Source organism: Pan paniscus, chromosome 21, assembly GCF_029289425.2.
Source record: "Pan paniscus chromosome 21, NHGRI_mPanPan1-v2.0_pri, whole genome shotgun sequence".
Classification (NCBI taxonomy): Eukaryota; Metazoa; Chordata; class Mammalia; order Primates; family Hominidae; genus Pan; species Pan paniscus.
Genome location: NC_073270.2, coordinates 26,374,700 through 26,397,299, shown reverse-complemented (window position 1 = coordinate 26,397,299; position 22,600 = coordinate 26,374,700). Strand labels below are relative to the sequence as shown.

General features: G+C 49.4%; 1 protein-coding gene across 8 annotated transcripts in view; it reads left to right on the top strand.

The window, feature by feature from the left end:
• The window catches only part of NINL (ninein like), a 138,892-nt gene that overhangs the window by 70,506 nt on the left and 45,786 nt on the right, over positions 1–22,600 (top strand). For 7 of the 8 annotated variants that reach the window (XR_010110975.1, XM_055104955.2, XM_034947653.3 and 4 more), the window contains exons 3-8: positions 3,369–3,465; positions 8,196–8,368; positions 10,459–10,525; positions 16,085–16,275; positions 17,056–17,208; positions 20,784–20,954. Coding sequence is in view for 7 of the 8 variants with exons in the window: in XM_055104955.2 (XP_054960930.1) it covers positions 3,369–3,465; positions 8,196–8,368; positions 10,459–10,525; positions 16,085–16,275; positions 17,056–17,208; positions 20,784–20,954 (852 nt within the window). In the remaining variant the exon portion in view is untranslated. The remainder of the gene's footprint in view (positions 1–3,368; positions 3,466–8,195; positions 8,369–10,458; positions 10,526–16,084; positions 16,276–17,055; positions 17,209–20,783; positions 20,955–22,600) is intronic. The other variant, XM_055104956.1, reaches the window with a different exon arrangement.

The window sequence follows — 22,600 nt, the reverse complement described above, 5'->3', positions numbered from 1 at the left end:
TAACAGCAGATTAGACACAGCTGAAGAGACCATTCATTAACTGGAGTCATCCAGAATGCAGCATGAAGATATAAAAAGAGGTGGTACAGATGGAGTGAGAAAGTCCAGCATCCCTTTAACTGGAGTCCTGGAAGGAAACAAGTGAATGCTGGAGGGGCATTATGTGAAGAAGTAATAGCTAAAACATTTTCAGGACAGAAACATACTTCTTGGGATTCCAAAAGCCCATGGAATTCCAAGCAGGATAAAGAGACATCTATACCTGGCGTATTATGTGAAACTGAAGGAAAACAGAGAGAATATCTTAAAAACAGCCAGAAGTGGATACACAGGATCTCTTTGTATTTTTCTTACAACTGCATATGGATCTATAATGATCTCAAGATGAAAAGTTTAATAATTTTAAAAGGGAAGCTAGAGAAAAGACATATCCTAAAAGTGAGCCATAGTTAGATTGACCGTTGCTTTCTGTAATGCAACAGTAGAAGTCAGAAGACAGTGCAAAGATATCTTCAATATGCTAGAAGAAAATAACTGCCAACCTGAATTTCATACCAAGTAAAAATATCCTTTAAGAATAAAGGTGAAAGAATGCCTCTGTGAGAAGGAGAGTTCTGCTTAGCAGTGAAAGGATACAGAGGCAAAGACACCCAATAAATATTTGTTGAGTCCCTACTATATGCCAAAAGTGAGCTCACATTTTAACTGGGGGGCAGAAAATAAGCAAATGCATGTATAATTTAATGTCAGATAGTAATACATGTGTGTCCCAGGCAGAGGTGTCTGCAAAGAAACAGCCACATTTTGCATTCAATGGCAGCAACAGAGGTGTGCTCATGCAAATTCTTGGTCAGATTTTGGAAGCATGCTTGGACCTATGGCCCCAAACCTTCTTCTCCAACACTTAGTGGTGATATTTTGACCAACCTTATAGCCCTTCTGTTGATTTCTTTCTGTGTGACTTTCACTGAAGCATACCTAGAGAAAAGAGCCATGTGTCCAAGTGTACAGGTCAGTGAATATTCCAAACTGAGCGCACCTGTGTAACCATCACATCCTTATCCCTCATCATGTCTCTTTTTGGTTCCTCTACTACCAAAGGTCAACCACTGTCTGGACACCAACATCAGAGATTTTTTTTTTCCTGTTTCTGAATTTTATATAAATTCTGCATTTTAATACACAGTACATACTCTCTGGCCTTTTTTTTTTTTTTTTTTTTTTTTGAGACGGGGTCTCACTTCGTCACCCAGGCATGATCTTGGCTCACTGTAGCCTCGACCTCCTGGGCTCAAGCAATCCTCCTGCCTCAGCCCCCCCCAGGTAGCTGGGTCTACAGGCACGTGCCGCCATGCCCGGCTAATTACTGTACTTTTTTTCACCATGTTGCCCAGGCTGGTTTCCAACTCCTGAGCTCAAGCAGTCACCCTGCCTCTGCCTCCCGAAGTGCTGGGATTACAGGCATGAGCCACCACACCCGGCCATTCTCTGGCTTCTTTACTCCATAGTATGTCTCTGAGATACATTCGTGTTACTGTGTCTATTAGTGGTTTGTTCTTTTTCATTGTCAGGTATTTCATTGTATGACTATGCCTGTATCAATTTGTTTATCCATTCTGTTTAAATGGACAGCAGAGTCATTTCCACTATTCTAAAAGGATAATTTATAAGTTATAAATTATTTCTTTGTAAAAAAAGAATTAATGTAAAATAAAAACATGTTAGACAAAATATTTGGCACTGGCATATTCAAGAAAAACGAAGTTCTAAAGATGTATTTTAAATAGTTGGAAAATTATTCCAGATGGAAAGTCAGAATTGCAAGAAGAAATGAAAAACAGAATAACTATGGGATAATTCTAAAATGAACATTATACAAAACCAAAAATAGTATTTTGTGAGGGTTTAAAACATATAAAATACATGATAACAAAGGCACTGAAGTCAGGAGTGTGGTAACTGGAGCTAATATATTTCACTGGCTTTGTATTGTCATAGAAGACAGTAAAAGTATTATTAATACTCAACTTTGGTAAACTAAGAATGGATGTTGTAATTTTAGGGTAATCAGTACAAAAGTGGAAATAGACTATATAACTTCCTTTTTTTTTTTTTTTTTTTGAGACAGAGTCTCGCTCTGTTGCCTAGGCTGGAGTGCAGTGGCGCTATCTCGGCTCACTGCAACCTCTGCCTCCTGGGTTCAGGTGATTCTTCTGCCTCAGCCTCCCGAGTAGTGGGATTACAGGCACACGCCAGCATGTCCGGCTAATTTTTGTATTTTTAGCAGAGATGGGGTTTCACCATATTGGCCAGGCTGGTCTTGAACTCCTGACCTCAAGTGATCCACCTGCCTCGGCCTCCCAAAGTGCTGGGATTACAGGCATGAGCAACCATGCCTGGCCATAACGTCTAAATTAATAAGAGAAAAGTGAAATCCTAAAATAGTAAATCCAAAGGCAGAGCGGGGGAGGGGAGAGAAAAAACAAGCAAGTCAAATTGAAAGCAGAAAGCGAAATAGTCAGTTTAAATCCAGTAAATCAGTAATCACATTAAATGTAATTAGATTACATATTTAAGTTAAAGGATAAAGTTTCTCAGATTGGACAAAATCCAACTGTTACTGTTCATAAGAGACATAGCTAAAACATAAGGATATTAAAAATTGGAATGAAAAATTCAATAAAAAGATAATATCATGTAAATACTTTCCAAAAGAAAGCTGGGGTAGTTTCTTGTTAAAAGAGAAAATGGACCTTAAGGTGAAAAGCTTTACTGTATTAAAGAGTGTGAGCATTTTGTTATAATAAAAGGTTCAGTTCACCAAGGGAATGTGCCAATAGGGCACATTCTATGGCCCAGCAATGCCCTCCTCAGGTGGGTACTATAGCAAGGCTTCTGAGGACACAGAGAAGCCAAATGAAACCAAGCTTTAGGCATGCATGCAAATGAGGTCTAGAAAAGCGAGGAAGCTGTCACCATAAAAGTCAGGGTAGGGTTCAGGAGATGTAGGGGGAAGGGTCGTGGCGGAGACGCCTTCTGCAGTGCTGGCGGCGTTGGGGATGCCATGGGCGTTCACCTTATGTGTAACGTTTCGTGGTCATCAGATCCCTCTTTCCTAATTATGTTGTTTGATTTACAAAATTGTTGATAGTGTTTATTTGGTGGTAGGATTATGGTCCACTTCTACTTTCCTTATCATGCTCTTCTGTTTTTAAAAATCTTAAGTAAATATTTGAAAACATGAATGTTCTCATTCTAAAAGGCAGTAATAATATATTTCTATCTGAGAGAAAATCCAAAAGAGTCGCTTTTGAAATGTGTGATCTGTTGAAAGCGACATTGTCCTCTCTCACCTTCAATTCACCCAGGTTAACTTTGAGGAATTTAAGGAAGGTTTTGTGGCTGTGTTGTCTTCAAATGCTGGTGTTCGCCCCTCAGATGAAGACAGTAGTTCTTTGGAATCAGGTAAGAGGATTTCCTCTGTATTTTCTTTTCATTATTTGTTTGTTAACTTTTGGAGTGTAATATTCTAATGAAAGAATCCAGCAGTTCTGAAAACTGAATTCTACCTTACTTTCTGTCACCCCCAAGGTATATGGACTTGGAAAAAACACTTGGTGTTTTTTCTTCCTTGGTTTATTTGTGAAATGGTGTCATATAATAACGTGCACTGTGCCCGCCGTGGATGATGACACTGCACTGTGCTAATGTGACTGATCGGAATCCTGTTACAGGGACAGGGCTGCTGGGACACAGGCTATGTCCCTAAGTGGAAGTGGCATCCTTGGAGAAAGCCACCTGGCCTTGGTTTCAGCCTCAAGGTGCTGGGATGGTAACAGGCTGTGGGCAAGGTCAGAGGGAGGGCTGCCCAGGCCTGGAGTGGTGAGGTAGTGGTGGCCTGCTTCTTGGTTGCAGCTGGCCCCGTGTCAGGAGGGTGTGAAATGGGGGTGGCTCTTTCCCTTTTGCAGGGGTGTTGTGTTTGTGGTATTATTTAGTGTGTCACATAGGGAGCACTTCCCTCGTGTCTCACAGCAGGATGTCCTGGTCAGGAGGGGTGTGTGGCAGTAGACAAGGCCATCACAGGGTTTGGGGCAGAGGACGGGAAAGTGGAAGGGACCAGCTCACACAGAGGTTTTCTGTGTGAGCATATGGCATTGAGCTTTGTGTACGTTTACAAAGAGTCCATTTAACCCTCATAGAAATCCTGTGGTATTACTTACCATACCCATTATTCAGACGAGGAAACTGAGGCCCCAGGTGAGAAGAGATTCATTCACCATTCCACAGTTAGTAAGCGATGGCCAGGATTTGGGTCCCGGTTCTCCAGCTTGAAGTCCTGGGTCCTTGCGTGTGCACTGTTGCCAGACCCCGCTCCTTCTGCTGTGTACTGGTGGTTGCCCCTTCCCACTTCCTCTTGCTGGTTGCAGAGGTGCTGGTAAGGAGCCCTGGGATGGGAGGAGAAGCCTTGGGTTCAGAGTCAGCCCCCCCACTAGCCATATGCATGACCTGGGTGAGGTGCAAGTTGCTCCAATTCACACTTTCCTTCTTTAAGATGTGAAAGGGCTCCCTACTCTCCCTAAGGCACAGGAGCTTGGAGGGTGATCAAAGATATCAAAGCACCTCGAGGAGGTGACAGCCTGGTCCTCTGATGTTGTATTTTCCCATCTGTGCTGGAGAACACAGAAGGTCCTTCTCCTTGGTGCATGGTGGGTGCATCTAAGCTTAAAACTGTCTCAACCTGTGGGACATGTTGTCAGTGCTTCCAAAGAAACAACAAACTGTTCAGAACTTGTGCTTTTTCTCACCTGTTTCAATTCTATTTTTTCTTTCTTTTTCTTTTTCTTTCTTTTCCAATTAGAATTTTAAAGTGTTCCTCAACTAAATGGTCCTATTCCTTATCAACACTTCTGTATTAGTTTGTTCTCATATTGCTGTAAGAAACTACCTGAGACTGGGTAATTCATGAAGAAAAGAGGTTTAATTGACTCACAGTTCTGCAGGCTGTACAGAAACCATGGCTGGGGAGGCCTCAGGAACAATCATGGTGGAAGGCAAAGGGGAAGCAGGCACGTCTTCACATGGCAGAGGAGGAGGAATAGAGTGAAGCGGGAGGTGCTACACACTTTTAAACAACTAGATCTTGGGCTGGGTGTGGTGGCTTACGCCTGTAATCCCAGCACTTTGGGAGGCCGAGGCAGGCAGATCACGAGGACAGGAGATCGAGACCATCCTGGTAACATGGTGAAACCCCGTCTCTACTAAAAAAAAAATACAAAAAAATTAGCCGGGCATGGTGGCAGTTGCCTGTTGTCCCAGCCACTTGGGAGGCCGAGGCAGGAGAATGGTGTGAACCTGGGAGGTGGAGCTTGCAGTGAGCTGAGATTGCACCACTGCATTTCAGCCTGGGTGACAGAGAGAGACTCTGTCTCAAAAAAAAACAAAACAAAAACAAACAAACAACAATAAAAAAATAACCAGATCTCATGAGAACTCACTCACTGTCACAAAAACAGCAAGGGGGAAGTTCTGCCTCCATGATTCAATCACCTCCCACCAGGCCCTTCCTCCAACATTGGGAATTAAATTCAACATGAGATTTGGGTGGGGACACACAGCCAAACCATATCATTTCACCCTGCACACCCCCCCCAAAATCTCATGCATGTCCTTCTCACATTTCAAAACACAATCATGCCTTCTAACAAGTCTCCCAGAGTCTTAACTCATTCCAGCATTAACTCAAAAACCCAAGTCCAAAGTCTCATCTGAGACAAGGCAAGTCCCTTCCGCCTATGAGCCTGTAGAATAAAAAACTAGATAGGTACTTCCAAGATACAGTGGGGATACAGGCATTGGGTAAATGTTCCTGTTCCAAAAGGGAGAAATTGGCCAAAACAAAGGGGCTACAGGCCCCATGCAAGTCTGAAACCCAGCAGGGCAGTCATTAAATATTAAAGCTCTAAAATAATCTCCTTTGACTCCATGTCTTACATCCAGGCCACACCAATGCAAGGGGTGGGCTCCCATCCTGTGTCTCTGCAGGATACAAGCCCTGTGGTTGCTTTCATGGGCTGATATTGAGTGCCTGTGGTTTTTCCAGGTGCATAGTGCAAGCTATCAGTGGATCTACCATTCTAGGGTCTGGAGGACAGTGACCCTTTTCTCACAGCTCCACTAGGCAGTGCCCAGTGGGGACTCTGGGTGGGCCCCAACCCCATATTTCCCCTCTACACAGCCCTAATAGAGGTTCTCCATGAGGGCTCCGTCCCTGCAGCGGACTTCTGCCTGGACATCAGATGTCTTCATATATCCTCTGAAATCTAAGTGGAAGCTCCCAAGCCTCAACTCTTGCCCTCTGTCCACCTGCAGGCTCAACACAACATGGTAGCCACCAAGGCTTATGGCTTGCACCCTCTGGAACAGCAGCTGGAGATATTTTTGGCCCCTTTTAGCCATGGCTGGAGCTGGAGCAGCTGGGACGTAGGGAGCAGTGTCCCAAGGTTGCACAGGGCAGCGGTGCTCTATCTCCAGCCCATGAAACCATTCTTTCCTCCTTGGCCTGTGAGCTGGTGATGGGAGGGGCTGCCATGAAGCTCTCTGAAATGCCTTCCAGGCATTTCCTCCATTGTCTTAGATATTAACATCCAGCTCCTCTTTACTATTACAAATTTCTGCAGTTGAGTTGAGTTCCTTCCTCCCCTGAAAATGAATTTTTCTTCTCTACCACATGGCCAGGCTGCAAATTTTCCAAACTTTCACACTTTGCTTCCCTTTTAAATATGTTTTAGTTTCAGATCATCTCTTTGCTCATGAATATAAGCTTATGCTGTTAGAAGCAGCCAGGGCACATCTTGAATGCCTTGCTGCTTAAAAATTTCTTCCATCAGATACTCCAAATCATTTCTCTCAAGTTCAAAGTTGCACAGATCTCTAGGGTAGAGGCAAAATGCCACCAGGCTCTTTGCTAAAGCGTAGCAAGTGTGACCTTTTTTCAGTTCCCAATATGCTCCTTATCTCCATTTGAGACCACTGCAGTCTGGACTTCATTGTCCATATCACTATTAGCATTGTGGTCACATCAGTTTAACAAGTCTCTAGAAGGTTACAAACTTTCCCACATCTTTCTATCTTCTTCTGAGCCCTCCAAACTGTCCCAACTTCTGCCTGTTATCCAATTCCAAAGCTGCTTCCGCATTTTCATGTATCTTTGTAGCAATGCTCCACTCCTGGTGCCAATTTTCTGTATTAGTCTGTTTTCACATTGCTATAAGGAACTACCTGAGACTGGGTAATTTATTTTTAAAGAAGAGTTTTAATTGACTCACAGTTCCTCAGACTGTACAGGAGGCATGGCTGGAGATGCCTCAGGAAACTCAGAATCATGGCGGAAGGCAAAGGGGAAGCAGGCATGTCTTACATGACTGCAGAAGGAGGAAGAGAGAGCAGAGGGAGGTGCTACACACTTTTAAACAACCAGATCTCATGAGAACTCAGTATGATGAGAACAGCAATTGGGAAATCCACCTGCATGATCCAATCACCTCCCACCAGGCCCCTCCTCCAACACTGAGGATTACAATTTGACATGAGATTTGGGTGGGGACACAAAGTCAAAGTATATTAACTTCCCATACGCTCAGACCCTTCTGGTGAGAGTGTGCTAGGCCAGTCCTTGATGGTGCCTGCTGTCTTGGGATGATTGTTAATAAGGCTCATGATGACTCTGTCCCAGTGGGGTGAGAGATATTCTGGTCACCCTGTGTTATTGTCAGCTGCCTGGAATGTCACTTGGCATTTAGCGTGTTCACTCAGGATACTGAGAGTCAGGTGATCATCGGCTATATGTTCTTGGATTATTGGAGGTTTTATTGCTCCTTTGCATAGATAGCTAGGTTTTGTATTAGTTTTTCGTTACATAAAAGCAAAATATGCTTGAAAAAGTGTAAATAGCATACAGAGTTTAGGGGAAAGTCCTCCTCTCCCCACCCTTGCTTTCTCAGTCTCCCACCCAAGGTCATAGAATTGCCATTGTTCACTGTTTCTCGTGTCTTTCCAGATGCTTCTGTGTGCAGAGCAGTACGTGTTTGAGGGGCACACGGTGCTGAGTGTGCACCTTCTGAGAGGGTACCTGCTGGCCTGCCTGGGCCCAGAACTGCTATAAAGGACCCCCACCAAATTTCCTGTTTTCTTTCCAGCTGCCTCCAGTGCCATCCCTCCAAAGTATGTGAATGGTTCTAAGTGGTATGGCCGTCGGAGCCGGCCTGAGCTATGTGACGCTGCCACAGAAGCCAGACACGTGCCCGAGCAGCAAACCCAGGCCAGCCTGAAAAGTCACCTCTGGCGCTCAGCGTCTCTGGAGAGCGTGGAGGTGGGTCAGGCCCCTCTCCCACCCCAGCTGCCCAGTGTTGGGAATAACAAATGCTTCCCTTCATCCCTTTTTGTAGCACATAATCACAAGATATGGGGAGGGCAGCCACCCTCTCAGGCACCCTGAGTCGCCAGAAGCTCGGTCACTTTGGGGAGTGCCATTTCATTTAAATTGGGTCTGGTTGTCTTCAGGACAGTCCTGGACACAGGGTTCTCTCCTGAATTAGTGCAGTAGAGAATTTCCTCAGACTGTGCAGGAGGCATGGCTGGGGATGCCTCAGGAAACTCACAATCATGGCGGAAGGCAAAGGGGAAGCAGGCATGTCTTACATGACTGGAGAAGGAGGAATAGAGAGCAGGGGGAGGTGCTACACACTTTTAAACAACCAGATCTCATGAGAACTCACTATCATGAATCCTTTGTATACAATATCTCTCTTTCCCGATACCACCACCAACTCTAGGAGGCAATGTTTATGGCTTCATGGGAGTGAAGTGTCAATGTGCTAAGAGTAGAAAAGGGAAGATGCCTTTTTGAAACAGCCTCGAGGTTAGGAGTGTGAGTGTGTCAACTCCCAGCCCTACTTATCTTGAACACTTAGTTATACTGAGGCCCAGCACTTACAACTGGCCTGTATGAGCCAATGCGTCCTGGGGCCTTGGAAGTTGCTTCCCTGTCCCCCAGGCTCCCTGGGTCATTTGCTGCAGGTGCCTGGGATGCAGGGATCACCCAAGGAGAGGGGGATGGGCCCAGGAGATGGCTGCCAGAGTCTCGTGGGGCTTCACGTTAAGAAATATGTCCATGGGGCAGGTCCACAGCTTGTAAGTTAATCATGGATTGGGTCGAACCATTTTCAAGGATTCCAAAAGTTTCCTGGTTCCTGCTCTCTGTGCTCTCAGCTTCTGCCAGGTGGGTCTCGATCAGGAGCACATCCTTCTTAGACAGGTCGGGCCCCCAGGTGGACTTGTTTACCATTTGTTTTCAACATTTGTGGAGGCAAAGAGGGAAAACAACCAAAATATATTTAAATCTTAGAGTCTTTTTTCTCAGGGGCATGTGACATCTAGGCGATGCCAGTAAATCCAGAACATTCCTTTTTTGTTCTTTTTTAAAAATTTGGACCTCAGGGATGAAGAGATAGTGAATCTCCTCCTTGTGGTGGATCTTCATTGGTGCCATTCTGCTTCTTAAATCATCTTGGATTCTTAAAACCTGAACACGGGGAAAGCCGCCTTTAGGGTTGTCAGTGGAGTTGAACTCATTAAAAAAATGGGGTTGCGTATTTATCACCAACTCACAGATTCTCCCCGATCAGAGCCAGTGCCAGCTTTGAAGCATACAGAGTCTTGGTCACCAGGCATCCATTCCACAGTCAGTTGTGGGGACACACAACACCTGGACAAAAGCAGACTTTGATTCCAGTTGCCTGGCGCAGTCACTGCAGCACGAGGTTTTTACTTAAGTCGCATGTTTCTTGATGCGACTCTTGTCTTGGGTACAGATTTGCAAAGGCTGCTGGGGTGTGAGGTGGTTACCAGGCGCTGTGCTATCCCGGAGCCCTTGGAGGGATACAGAAACCTGCTCTCACCTTGCGACTGTTTGCTGAACTGATATGGTTGATGAGGGAAAGGTGCAGAGAGGCGTGTTGCAAGCCTTGTATGGCGAGCGTGTCCTGAGACTGAATGATTGGCTGTGGCTGCAGGGCTGGCTTCTTTCAAGTGCTGGGTCTGAAGCCATCACCATGCAGAGGGGGACAGCTTCTGTGCTGCTATGACACGAGTGTTTGATTGTATTTTCAGTGTCAACTGTTGATGACTGGGTTTATATTGAGGAGCCCCGAGCGTGCAGAACAAGGCATGTCCCCTGTCTCCCCGGCCCAGCCCCTTGCTGCTGCTAGGCGGGGCTCACCTGGGTCTGCTAGCTGGCATGCAGGGCAGCCCCAAGGTGGGGGTGGGCTTTTCCTCTGAGGGATTGACTCCATACTCAGCCATCCCCCACTTTCCCAAACATCCTGCTCTATTTGTTCCCGGTGCTCCGTCCCCAGCAGCACCCCCTGGAACTCACAGCCTTCTCTCTGCATCTTTCTACAGAGTCTCAAGTCAGATGAAGAGGCCGAGAGCATTAAAGAAGCTCAGAATGAGTTATTTGAAGCACAAGGTAAAGCCTCAGCCTCACATTCAGTGCTCTCTGCCTTTGCCCAGAGCTTTGAAAGCTGAAGAGCCGGGTCATTGGGCAGTGTGCAACCACAAGTTTAATTTCCTGGGAAATGCATGGGGTGGGTTGTGTCCCGCTGGATTCTTCCTTCTGCAGGAGTGGTCAGAATGTCATCATCACAGCAGGGAGGCCGTCACTCGGTCCTCATCCTCCCAAGGTCAGACCCCGGGGCAGAGGCCCGTGGCCGAGGGAGCATCATGGTTCGTCACACTTTATGGTCTGCAAGTACTGATGTGACCCCAGCTGGCAGGTGTGGCCCTGTGGTTTCAGGCAGGAGGGCCTTGCTTGGCCCTGTCACCTCAGACTGCCCCTGCACCTCCTTCCTGGCACGCTGGGCTAGATACAGCCTCTCCCTTGCTGTGCAGGGGCAGTCTCAGCACCCACCAGGGTTTCACCTGTCTCACAAATGGAGTGTAATACCTGGTCCTGGAGCTCAGAGCCTTACATAGCAGCCAGAAGGCCAGCAGCTGGTACACATAAGCAAATCACAGTGTGCAGCCTCACAGCGCTGTGCAGCGTGCAAGGGGAAGCTGACCATCCATGCTGCCGTGGTGCCCTCTGCAAGATCTGGCATTTTGGGAAGATAAGCTACATGCAGGAGCATGATTGAGACTTCAGCTCCCTCACCACGTTTCTGGAGGGACATGCATTACATATGTCATGGGGACAGAAAGCTAGGCAAAAAAACTTCCCAGTGGATCCCCCTGGGGAGAGGAACAAACGCTCTGGGAAGGGAGGACTTCTTTTTAATTTTAATTATCTTGTGTTTGCCTGTAATACTTCCTTGACATTAAAAAGCAAACAAAAATATTAATTATGAATCCTAGAGTATTTTGGATAGAAAAGACCAACACCTATGCAGACAATGTGAAAACAGAAAACTCTGTGGAAGTTACTGCTGACTTACATGATGCCTGCAAGAGTGAAGAAAGGGGCCCCACAGAAAGGTGGGTGTGAGAGGATCAGTGTGGTGGCCAGACGCTGAGCTCTGAGGAACTACCCAGGTGTGAAGCTGGCAGCCTGGCTAACCCTTGCAGCAGGCTTGGCATAATCTGAGCATCCCTCCTCTCAGAGCAGCTTGGGGCTCAGGAGTGAGGTCTTGCCGAGCTTGGGAACAAGAGCTGAGGTTCACACCAGGCCCTTACAATCACAGCACAAGCTTTTACACCGCTGCTGCAGAGCTTCTCCAAGGAGCAGGGCTGCAGTGCTCAAGGAAGGATTGGAGAAGGTGAGAGACTTAGGATGGACTGCATTGCATCTGGGGCCTCTGTTGGGACACTTGAAGGCTGGGTCTGAAATCATATGAAGCGTCACTGATGCGTCTGGGCTGGAGGAGCTCAGCTGAGGACAGTCTCGGAGGGGTTGCAGCAGGCCTCAGCGTGGCTGGGCTTCCTTACAGCATGGCAGCTCAAGATAGTCAACTGTCTCACCTGGTGGCTTAGGGCACTAAGGACATGTGGTCCCAAAAACAGGGCTGGGATTTCCTCACTGAGTTCAGGCCAGCCTCAAAGTCACAAAGCATCCCTTCCACCACATTCTATTGATCAGAGCTGTCACAAGGCTACCAGATTCAAGGAGAAGGGACACAGACCTGAAGGGAAGAGTGTCAAAGAAATTTGAAGCCACATTTCCAAACTGCCTCACATGGGCAGGCTGAAAGGAAGAGGGAAGGCAAAGAGGGGCGAAGTTAGAACAGGGGGGTGTCATGTGCTTCAGGAAAGAGGAAGGCCGGAGGCATTGATGGACGTGTAGGGAGCAAACTGCGGGATCCTTAGCAGCCAGGCATGTAAGGTGCAGGTGTAGGGAGTGCAGGAGGCTGCCATGGCCTTTGAGGAGGCAGTGATGAAAGGAGCTAGTGTTTCAGGGTGCAGGGATGCAGGTGACTGGGGAGGAGAGGCTGGAGCCCGGCTGAATGCCGAGAGCCCTCTTCAGGCTGCCAGTGCCCCCCAGCTCCCCCTGTTGTAGAAGGACCAGGGTGGCAGCATTGCATGTGTCCCCTTGTAGGAGGCATGAAGCCATCCCAGGAAGTCATCAGACTGCACTGGATCCCACTGGTGAGGCGTGGGCAGGGTCAGTGGCTCCCAGTCAGTGCCCTGTACCCCGGGAACCCCCAACTCCAGACAGGGTGCCCCGCCATTCCCTTTGCCCTGGGCTGGGCTGCAGGCCAGGGAGTAGCACTGGTCTGTGTTCCTTAGTCCTGTGAGCAGTTTTACTGTCTTTCCAGGCTTTTCTGTGTGAGTCAGTGGATGCCCTAATGAGGCCTCCCCACACAGGCGGTCACATGGGCTGACTGTGCAGAAACATAGCTTGGATAGAGGGCATTGCCCTGGGATTTCTGCCAAAGTAAACAGCACCCCTTGGACCATGATCCTTGAATGCTAGGGCCATTTTTTGTTAAACTTTTATCTCAGTAAATGTCAGGGAAACTGACGTGAGCTTCCAGCTGTGGTGCTGGACAAAGCAGGCAGATTCCTGTGTGCTGAGAAAAGTCAGCCAAGCTGCCGTGTCTTACATCCTTGAACTTAATGTCTAGATCTAGAGCAGCGAAGGGAAGGGCTCACAGGAGGAGGCTGTTTTTCACCCAGCAATTTCAGTGTTCTCTGCCTGGAGACCAGGTTGGGGTTCCTTCCAGCAGTTTACAGAAACCTTTGTACAGGATCAGAGCTGACAGACGGTAGTGCGCACACACTCGTGTCAAGCTCAGAGGACTTGCCCGACCTCTTCTGCCAGCCTAAGAAATAACCCAGTATCAGGATTGCTTTCACATTTTTCCTTGGAGATTTCAGGCATCTTAGGCTGGAAGGGACCTCGAAGGTGGCCTTTTCTTACCCATCCCTTTCCTCTTGTTTTCCTCAACCCAACCCACAGTGTCATTTGTGAGCACACAGTCTGGCTTCCTTTGGGGGATGGTGGCTTTCCTGTTACCAGCAGGGTTATCAGTAATTCACACCCACATGGCTCATCTACCTGAAGGATCCAGACTGCTGAAGCAGAACTGCAACACTAAAGTCTGTGTTGGGTGGAAGCAGCCATGTCCCTGCTCTGGGCTAGGCGGTGTGGACGAGGCATAGAGGAACATGTCTGGCTGGACACATAGCTCACCATAGGAACATGTCTGGCTGGACAACTCACCATGGACACTTTCTGCTGGACACCCAGTGTCTGTCCTCATTCTCAAGCTGTTTCCACAGCTTCAAACACATCAAGAAGACAAGCGGCTGAAGACAAAGGTTAGGAAAAGTGGCCATCCACCACCTGAGCCCGCTGATGAGTCCTAAAGACACCAGTGCCTCCTGAGTGAGGTGTGCGGAGGACACAGCACCACCTGCAAAAAAAAAAAAAAAAAAATGTTGAGGCTGCAGCCAAACTAGACTTTGATGCTAACTGAGGTTTTCAGGAAATGTTAAGGATGGAGGAGCTCATTAGATGACACCCTGGGGAAGCAAGCACATAGATCCGGATGTGGAACATTCCACAAAACAGTGGGTCTGATTTCTTTAAAAAGGCATGGGCTATGGGGATTTGGAAGAGGTGTTTGTGGCTGAAAGATGTGAGAGGAATAACAGCCAAGGGCATCCTGAACAGTTTGGATGCTGGTTCAAACAAATCAACTGTAAGAATATATTTTTGAGACACTTGGGAAAATCCTGTTGATTTTGTTAGGTATGATAGTGGCATTGCGCTGATGTAAGAATATATATATTTTTTCTAGAGATATGAATCAAATATGTGGGGCAGAAGTAACATGAGATCTGCGATTTCAGATACCCCAGATGGATCCAGACTCATGATGTTTTGACTCAACGATTTTTCAACTTTGTGATGGTGTGAGGTCAATATGCATTCAGTAGAAGCCGTCCTTCAGTGTCCATGGGACCGTTGTGATCTTCACTTTCAGTACAGTGTTCAGTAGATTACATGAGACATTGAACACATTAGTCTAAAATAGGCTTTGTGTTAGAGGATTTTGCCCCACTGTTGGTTAATGTGTTCTGAGATGTGTAAGGTAGGCCAGGCCCAGTTACAATGTTGGTGGGTTAGGTATATTCAGCACATCTTTGACGTGACATTTTCAGCTTATTGTGGGGTTGCTGGGCTGTAGCTCCATCATAAGTCGGGGAGCATCTGTACTTCTAAACACTTCAGCCGTAAGAAAAGCGGGTAGAGAAGAAGCCTGTGGCAGGCTGCTGTCATAGTGAAGTCTGAGCAGCAGGTGCTGTGGGCTTCACTTTACTCTTTGCTCTGTGTAAGTTAGAAAAGTTTTCAAAAATTAAGCTATTGAAAGACTGGTCTTTTTATTGTAAATACAAATAATAGAGCCCTCACCCTCTTTTTTTTCTGAGACAGAGTCTTCTTCTGTAGCCCAGGCTGGAGTGCAGTGATGTGACCTCGGCTCACTGCAATGTCCGCCTCTTGGGTCCATGCAATTCTCTGCCTCAGCCTCCCGAGTAGCTGGGATTCCAGGCGGCTGCCATCACACCCGGCTAATTTTTGTATTTTTAGTAGAGACGGGGTTTCACCAATTTGGCCAGGCTGGTCTTGAACTCCTGACCTCGTGATCTACCCGCTTTGGTCTCCCAAAGTGCTGGGATTACAGGCGTGAGCCACCGCGCCCAGCCCCTCTGCCTCTTTTAAGTGCTTGCATGGCTGACCATAGAAGGTTCTCTTCAGAAAGAATTTTCCCCATTACAGGCAGATATTTTCCCCCAAGATTTATTTTGAAAATTTGTAAACAACTGTGGCATGAAAACCCATGTACCAACCACCTAATTCCACCTTTGGTGCTTTGCAGCTCCCCTTTGTCCGTCCATCCATCCCTCTGTCCGTCCATCCATCCCGCTATCTGTCCATCCATCCAGCCCTCTATCCATCGATCCATCTGATTTCAGAGTCACTGACCAGCATTGCTGTGCTTCCCCGAAATGCTTCAGCCTGGAGCACAGGACTTAACTGTTGCTGGTTTTTCTCCCCAGCCTTATTGAGGTGTGATTGACAAATAAAAATTGTATATATTTAAGGTGTACAATGTGATGATCTGAGACATGTGTACATTGTGAAATGATGACCACAGTCCAGCCAGTTAACACGTCCATCTCACCTAGTTACGTGTGTGTGCTGAGAACACTTGAGATAGACTCTTAGCAAACTTCAAGGAAGCAATCGGGTCTTACTAACTGTAGTCACCGTGCTGTACATTAGGGCTCCAGAACTTACTCATCTTGTAACTGAAAGTGACCCCCCCCCAACCAGCATCTCCCCCACCACCCAGCTCTGTAACCACCCTTCTACACCCTGCTCCTGTGAGTTCCCCTTTCCTTAGATCCCACATGTGAGTGAGATCTCGCGGTGTTTGTCTTTCTGTGTCTGCTAATTTCACTTAGCGTAATGTCCTCCACATTCATTCACGCTGTTGGAAAGGGCAGAACATCCTTCTTTCTAAGGCTGAGTCGTGCTCCATTGTGTATGTATCAGGGTCTAACTGTGACTCCTCCCTTGCTTCAGGACAGCTGCAGACCTGGGATTCTGAGGACTTTGGGAGCCCCCAGAAGTCCTGCATCCCCTCCTTTGACACCCCAGAGAGCCAGATCCGGGGCATGTGGGAAGAGCTGGGGGTGGGCAGCAGCGGACACCTGAGCGAGCAGGAGCTGGCTGTGGTCTGCCAGAGCGTCGGGCTCCAGGGACTCGAGAAAGAGGTGAGGGGCACAGCAGGCCACCCAGCCACGTATTCCTGGCCATGGTCACGGTTTAGTGTTGGGTCTGGAAACCCCTCTACCCTTCAGCCACTCATGTAGGTGCATCACTTTCTAATCTAAAATCCTTTGGTGGCTCTTGGCATTTCTGCCAAAGGCTAAAAACTCCAGACACCTTTGAAAGCCCGTCTCTGATGGAGTTGCCCAGTATCACCGACTCCCTGCCACGCTCAGGTGTAGCAGGCACTTCCCGTTCCTTCACTGACATCCTTCCTCTGCCTGGATGCCTTTCCCCCTTCTCTGTGTGGCCGGGTTCCACTGCGCAGCCAAGACAAGGCCTCCAAGACAAGGCCCCCAAGCCTGTCCTCACTCTCCAGTGGCCATGTTCCTTCTCCTCCTGGGTGGGAGGCCAGTCTGCCTTGCTGGAGTTCTCAGCCCTGTGTCCTTGCTGGGCCTCACACTGCAGGGCCTGGCCTTGCTCAGCATCCCGCAGGCTCCAGCCCCAGCAGACACTGAATAAGCATTTGTAGAACTGGGAAGTTCAGGTGGCACCCACTCACAGTGAAGTGGAAACCAAGGCCTGTGGGTTTTACAAGATAGAGGGAGGGGTCGGCTTGGGAAAATACAGCCCGCATGGTCTACACAGTTTTAAGGCTGGATAAGACTAGGAAACGGCCCTTGTTGGGTACTTGGAACCAGAGGGAGGGAGGGAGGGAGGCCCTGGTGAGGGTGGTTGGGTGGAGCTCTTGTGGGTGGGCCTGAGGTATGACGGCTTTTGTTTAGGAACTCGAAGACCTGTTTAACAAACTGGATCAAGACGGAGACGGCAAAGTGAGTCTTGAGGAATTCCAGCTTGGCCTCTTCAGTCATGAGCCCGCGCTACTTCTGGAGTCTTCCACTCGGGTTAAACCGGGCAAGGCTTGGTCTCATTACCAGGTAAAATGCAACAGTTAAATCCTGAACCCAGCAACCACTGCTGTCACTCTCTGGTGACTAAAACTGCTGACTCCCTCCCTGCCTGTGTCACCACACAACAAGCTGTCCAAGAACTGGACAGGCCATGCACACACGCATGTATGTGGGAGGCCACGTGACGTAGATTCTGGAGCCACATAGATTTGGGGTGGGTCCAGTGTTGCTCTTCCCTGGCTGTGTGTCACTAGGGGAGTTACCTGCTCCCAGCCTCAGGCTCACATGTAAGATGGGGGTGGTTCAGGTGCACACCTCCTGGGACTACAGAAGACAATGCTCAGCTGAGGAACATGGCAGCTCAGGTGCCCACCCAACGCAACAGAAGGCAGTGCTCAGGTGAGGAACGTGCTGCTCAGGTGCCCACCTCCTGGGGTTACAGGAGGCAGTGCTCAGGTGAGGAATGTGCTGCTCAGGTGCCCACCTCCTGGGGTTACAGGAGGCAGTGCTCAGGTGAGGAACGTGCTGCTCAGGTGCCCACCTCCTGGGGTTACAGGAGGCAGTGCTCAGGTGAGGAACGTGCTGCTCAGGTGCCCACCTCCTGGGGTTACAGGAGGCAGTGCTCAGGTGAGGAACGTGCTGCTCAGGTGCCCACCTGCTGGGGTTACAGGAGGCAGTGCTCAGGTGAGGAACGTGCTGCTCAGGTGCCCACTTCCCGGGGCTACAGAAGGCAGTGCTCAGGTGAGGAACGTGCTGCTCAGGTGCCCACCTGCTGGGATTACAGGAGGCAGTGCTCAGGTGAGGAACATGGCTGCTCAGGTGCCCACCTGCTGGGGTTACAGGAGGCAGTGCTCAGGTGAGGAACGTGCTGCTCAGGTGCCCACTTCCCAGGGCTACAGAAGGCAGTGCTCAGGTGAGGAACGTGCTGCTCAGGTGCCCACCTGCTGGGGTTACAGGAGGCAGTGCTCAGGTGAGGAACGTGCTGCTCAGGTGCCCACCTGCTGGGGTTACAGGAGGCAGTGCTCAGGTGAGGAACACGGCTGCTCAGGTGCCCACCTGCTGGGGTTACAGGAGGCAGTGCTCAGGTGAGGAACGTGCTGCTCAGGTGCCCACTTCCCGGGGCTACAGAAGGCAGTGCTCAGGTGAGGAACGTGCTGCTCAGGTGCCCACCTGCTGGGATTACAGGAGGCAGTGCTCAGGTGAGGAACTTGCTGCTCAGGTGCCCACCTGCTGGGGTTACGGGAGGCAGTGCTCAGGTGAGGAACACGGCTGCTCAGGTGCCCACCTGCTGGGGTTACAGGAGGCAGTGCTCAGGTGAGGAACGTGCTGCTCAGGTGCCCACTTCCCGGGGCTACAGAAGGCAGTGCTCAGGTGAGGAACGTGCTGCTCAGGTGCCCACCTGCTGGGATTACAGGAGGCAGTGCTCAGGTGAGGAACTTGCTGCTCAGGTGCCCACCTGCTGGGGTTACGGGAGGCAGTGCTCAGGTGAGGAACATGCTGCTCAGGTGCCCACTTCCCCGGGCTACAGAAGGTAGTGCTCAGGTGAGGAATGTGGCAGCTCCTCAGCCTGTGCTGTGATATGCCCCAGCAAGAAAACTCCGTCCCGTCCTCCCCATTGTGGAGTGGCGAGGGCAATGTTTCTGTGTTAGTCTGTTCTCGCATTGCTAAAGGAATACTTGAGACTGGGCAATTTATAAAGACAAGAGGTTTAATTAACTCACGATTCTGCAGGCTGTGCAGGAAGCATGGTGCCAGTGTCTGCTCGGCTGCTTCTGGGGAGGCCTCAGGAAGCTTACAATCATGGCAGAAGGTGAAGGGGTGCAGGCAGGTCACATGGCCAGAGCAGGAGCAAGAAAGCGAGGGAGGAGGTGTGACACACTTTTAAACAACCAGGTCTCATGAGAATTCACTCACTATCATGAGGTCAGTACTAAGAGGGATGGTGCTAAACCATTTGTGAGAAATCTGCCTCCAAGATCCAGTCACCTCCCACCAGGCCCCACCTCCAACCTCGGGGATTACATTTTAATATGAGATTTGAGCAGGAACACAGATCTAAGCCATATCAGTTGCCAAAGGATCCATCGAGTCTGTCTAAGATTGGTCCTGATAGTATCCCTTAACCTATGCTCTATCTCTTGCACAAATACCGGGTCTCTCTGCAGTTTGAGGAGACCAGGGCATGGCTGCTCAGGGGCTGGATACTTCCTTGCTGCTGCAATTGGTCCTGAATTTGGTGAGTGGTGTTGTAGGACCAGTAGTGCTGTTCTGTACTGGGGGTAGGTACACCTGAGAATCTAGGTTTCTGACTCTAAAGTCAATGAGGGCCGGGCATGGTGGCTCACGTCTGTAATACCAGCACTTTGGGAGGCCAAGGTGGGCGGATCATTTGAGGTGAGGAGTTTGAGACCAGCCTGGCTAACATGGTAAAACCCTGTCTCTAGTAAAACTACAAAAATTAGCCACTTGTGGTGGTACACATGTGTAATCCCAGCTACTCAGGAGGCTGAGGCAGGAGAATCACTTGAACCTAGGAGGCAGAAGTTTCAGTGAGCTGAGATCGCATCACTGCACTGCAGCGTGGGTGACAGAGTGAGACTCCGGCTCAAATAAATAAATAAATTTAATTTAATTTAAAAACCTAAATAATTTAGAAACCTGGTGAAAAAAATCAATGAGGACCCGGCACAGTTGCTCATGCCTGTAGTCCCAGCAGTCTGGGAGGCCAAGGCAAGCAGATCACTTGAGCCCAGGAGTTTGAGAGAAGATGAGACAACATTGTGAGACCCCATCTCAAAGATTTAAAAATTATCTAGGTGCGGTGGCACATGCCTATGGTCCCAGCTACTTGGGAGGCTGAGCAGGAGGATCACTTGAGTCCAGGAGGTGGAGGCTGCAGTGAGGCTAACATCAGTGAGAACGACAAAGAAGAAACTCAGAAGCCAGCACTGAGGAAAGGGGTCAGGCAGCCATGTAAGGCCAGAATGATCAACATGAGGTCCCACAGGTCATGCTTAGTGTGGGTTGAGGAGATGCCTCCTGAGCTGGCTTGCCTTCATTGTCGAACCCCATGAGTGGCCATGAGCCACTCATGCTGCATTCTGAGGGTCTGGGGGTGTGTGCGCCTCTGCCTGGGCCAGCGCACTTCTGCCCTTCCAGCCTGCCTTGGGTTTCTTTTCACAGCTGAGACTTTCCTGGTGCTGGCATGGACTCTATGGGCCCCTGCCTCTGCGAGGCCAGGCTCCCACCTTTGTGAATTCAAGGGTGGAACGTTAAAACTCCTTTGTCGTCCCTCTCCAAGTGATGATGAGTGTGCTGACTGGGGCTGGCCGGTTGGGCCACGTGGGTGCAAGGCCTCAGAGTCCTGGGTGTTGGGGGCCTTGGTTGCATGTCCCGGCTTTCTTACCTGCACAGCCATGTGACCTTGGAGAGGTCATGTGATGGGGCTGCACCTCTGACCCCTCTGAGAGCTGAGGATGGTCTCATGAGCTGTTCCTGTGAGGCCCTCTGAGCACACGCTGGGGAGGGTGGAGAGCACATCAGCAGCACACAGGCGTGAGGCTTTGGACACTGGGCGCTATGGAAGTCTTCCTGACATGCAGGTCCCAGAGGAGAGCGGCTGCCACACCACCACAACCTCATCCCTCGTGTCCCTGTGCTCCAGCCTGCGCCTCTTCTCCAGCATTGACGATGGTTCTGGCTTCGCTTTTCCTGATCAGGTCCTGGCCATGTGGACCCAGGAGGGGATTCAGAATGGCAGGGAGATCTTGCAGGTTTGGAACTGGGTGATGCCTAAGCTGGACAGGGGACCTGGGGGGCCCGTCTGCTGCAGAGGAGGATGGATGGAGCGTCCCAAGCCAGGGGACCCAGCAGGGGTGTGTGCTCTGTGCAGAGAATGCCATGCAAGGAAGTCCAGGTAGAAACCTATCTCTTTTAATTTTTGTTAGTAAAATATAGGACATTATAATTTAAAAAGATAAGAAATAAAATACAAAGGTAGTGTGAAAAAGTCCATTTGAAGGTAGCCTTTAGTGACTTAAACATTTCCCCTGAATGTTGGGCCAAGGAGGTTGGATGAATGGAAAGAAATTGCCTGTTGTGATGATGACGATTTCTGTTGGGCACCACTGTCACAGCAGTTACTGATGATCTCAGAGTGAGCCCGGACTCTCCCGGAGCCCCTGCCTGGCTGGTTGAGCTGTTCTCCCCCATGGCGCCCACTTACCCCAGGCCCTTCCCACCATGGGCCGGGGTGTCAGGAGGTGCACCCTTCCCTCCGTGTTCTGCTGGGGCTGCCTGGGAGGGAAGATGTGGTCCTTGCATGGGACACAGCTCCTTACAGGCCCAGGCTTCCCAGAGGGATGCAGGCCAGCCCTGGAGATTTGGAAGGAGCTCTGCCCTGGGCACAATTTGGTGACAACTGCAGGGGCAGAGGTGTGCAGGGGCCCAGCATGGATGACAGAAGACAGCCTCACGAGGTGCAGTGAACTCAACTGAACAAAAACCTATTAAATAAGAAAGAAAGCCTACCTGCCCCCACCCCCCCCATTCCCTGGAGGGGACGACAGCTGTTGGTGTAGTGGGCGTCCTGCAGAGCTTTTCCCTGGCACATGAGAGATGTATATATACATTCTGACTAAAATTTTTTTTTTTTTTTTGCAAAATTGGTGTCATACTGTTTGTCTTGCTAATTTGTGAGACCCTTCGCTTTTCCTATGATAAATCTGGGCATTTATAGTGCAACGATGTCCTCTTGCTGCTGTGCCAGCATTTCTCTGAGGCTGGACTCCTGAAGTTGCACCCTGTAACTCTTGGAGGCTCTGTCATATTCCCTCAGAAAATGTCCTGTTGGCACAGATAGACAATACAGGAAGGAGCCCAGACAGCCCTTGAAACAGTCCACCCTACTCCACGGACCAAGACCCTCATTGGCCCAACCTCATCTGTTACCAAGTCCCCCAAGATGGCAAAGCCAGACCTGGACAGCTGGCCTCACGATTGTCCTGAGAGCCAGAGGCGGAGGCAGGATCACCAAAAATCGCTTGCAGGAAGGGCAGAGAGCACAAGTCTCTCGGTTCCAAGATGCCCGACACCTGACTCCAGAGCCCTGGGGGTGCCCTGGCTGCTGCTGTGCCCTGGCTCTGATGAGTGCATCTTGCCTCTGCCCTTTCAGAACTTATTCTCTTTCCCATTTGCGCTAGAGCTGCTGGTGCTGCTCTGCAAAGACGCCCTGGGTGGCTTCTCCCTCGCTTCATGATAGATTATTGCCAAATTCTGCCTTGCAACTCAGTCAGCATTTCTGACCTCAGGCTGCTGTGTTGGTTCTGTCCCTCTACGCCGTCCAGTGACGTGGTGGGGAGCGTGTGCTTGTGTAGGGACAGCTTTCCAGGCGGCTCCCCAGCCTCTCCCAAGATGCCAT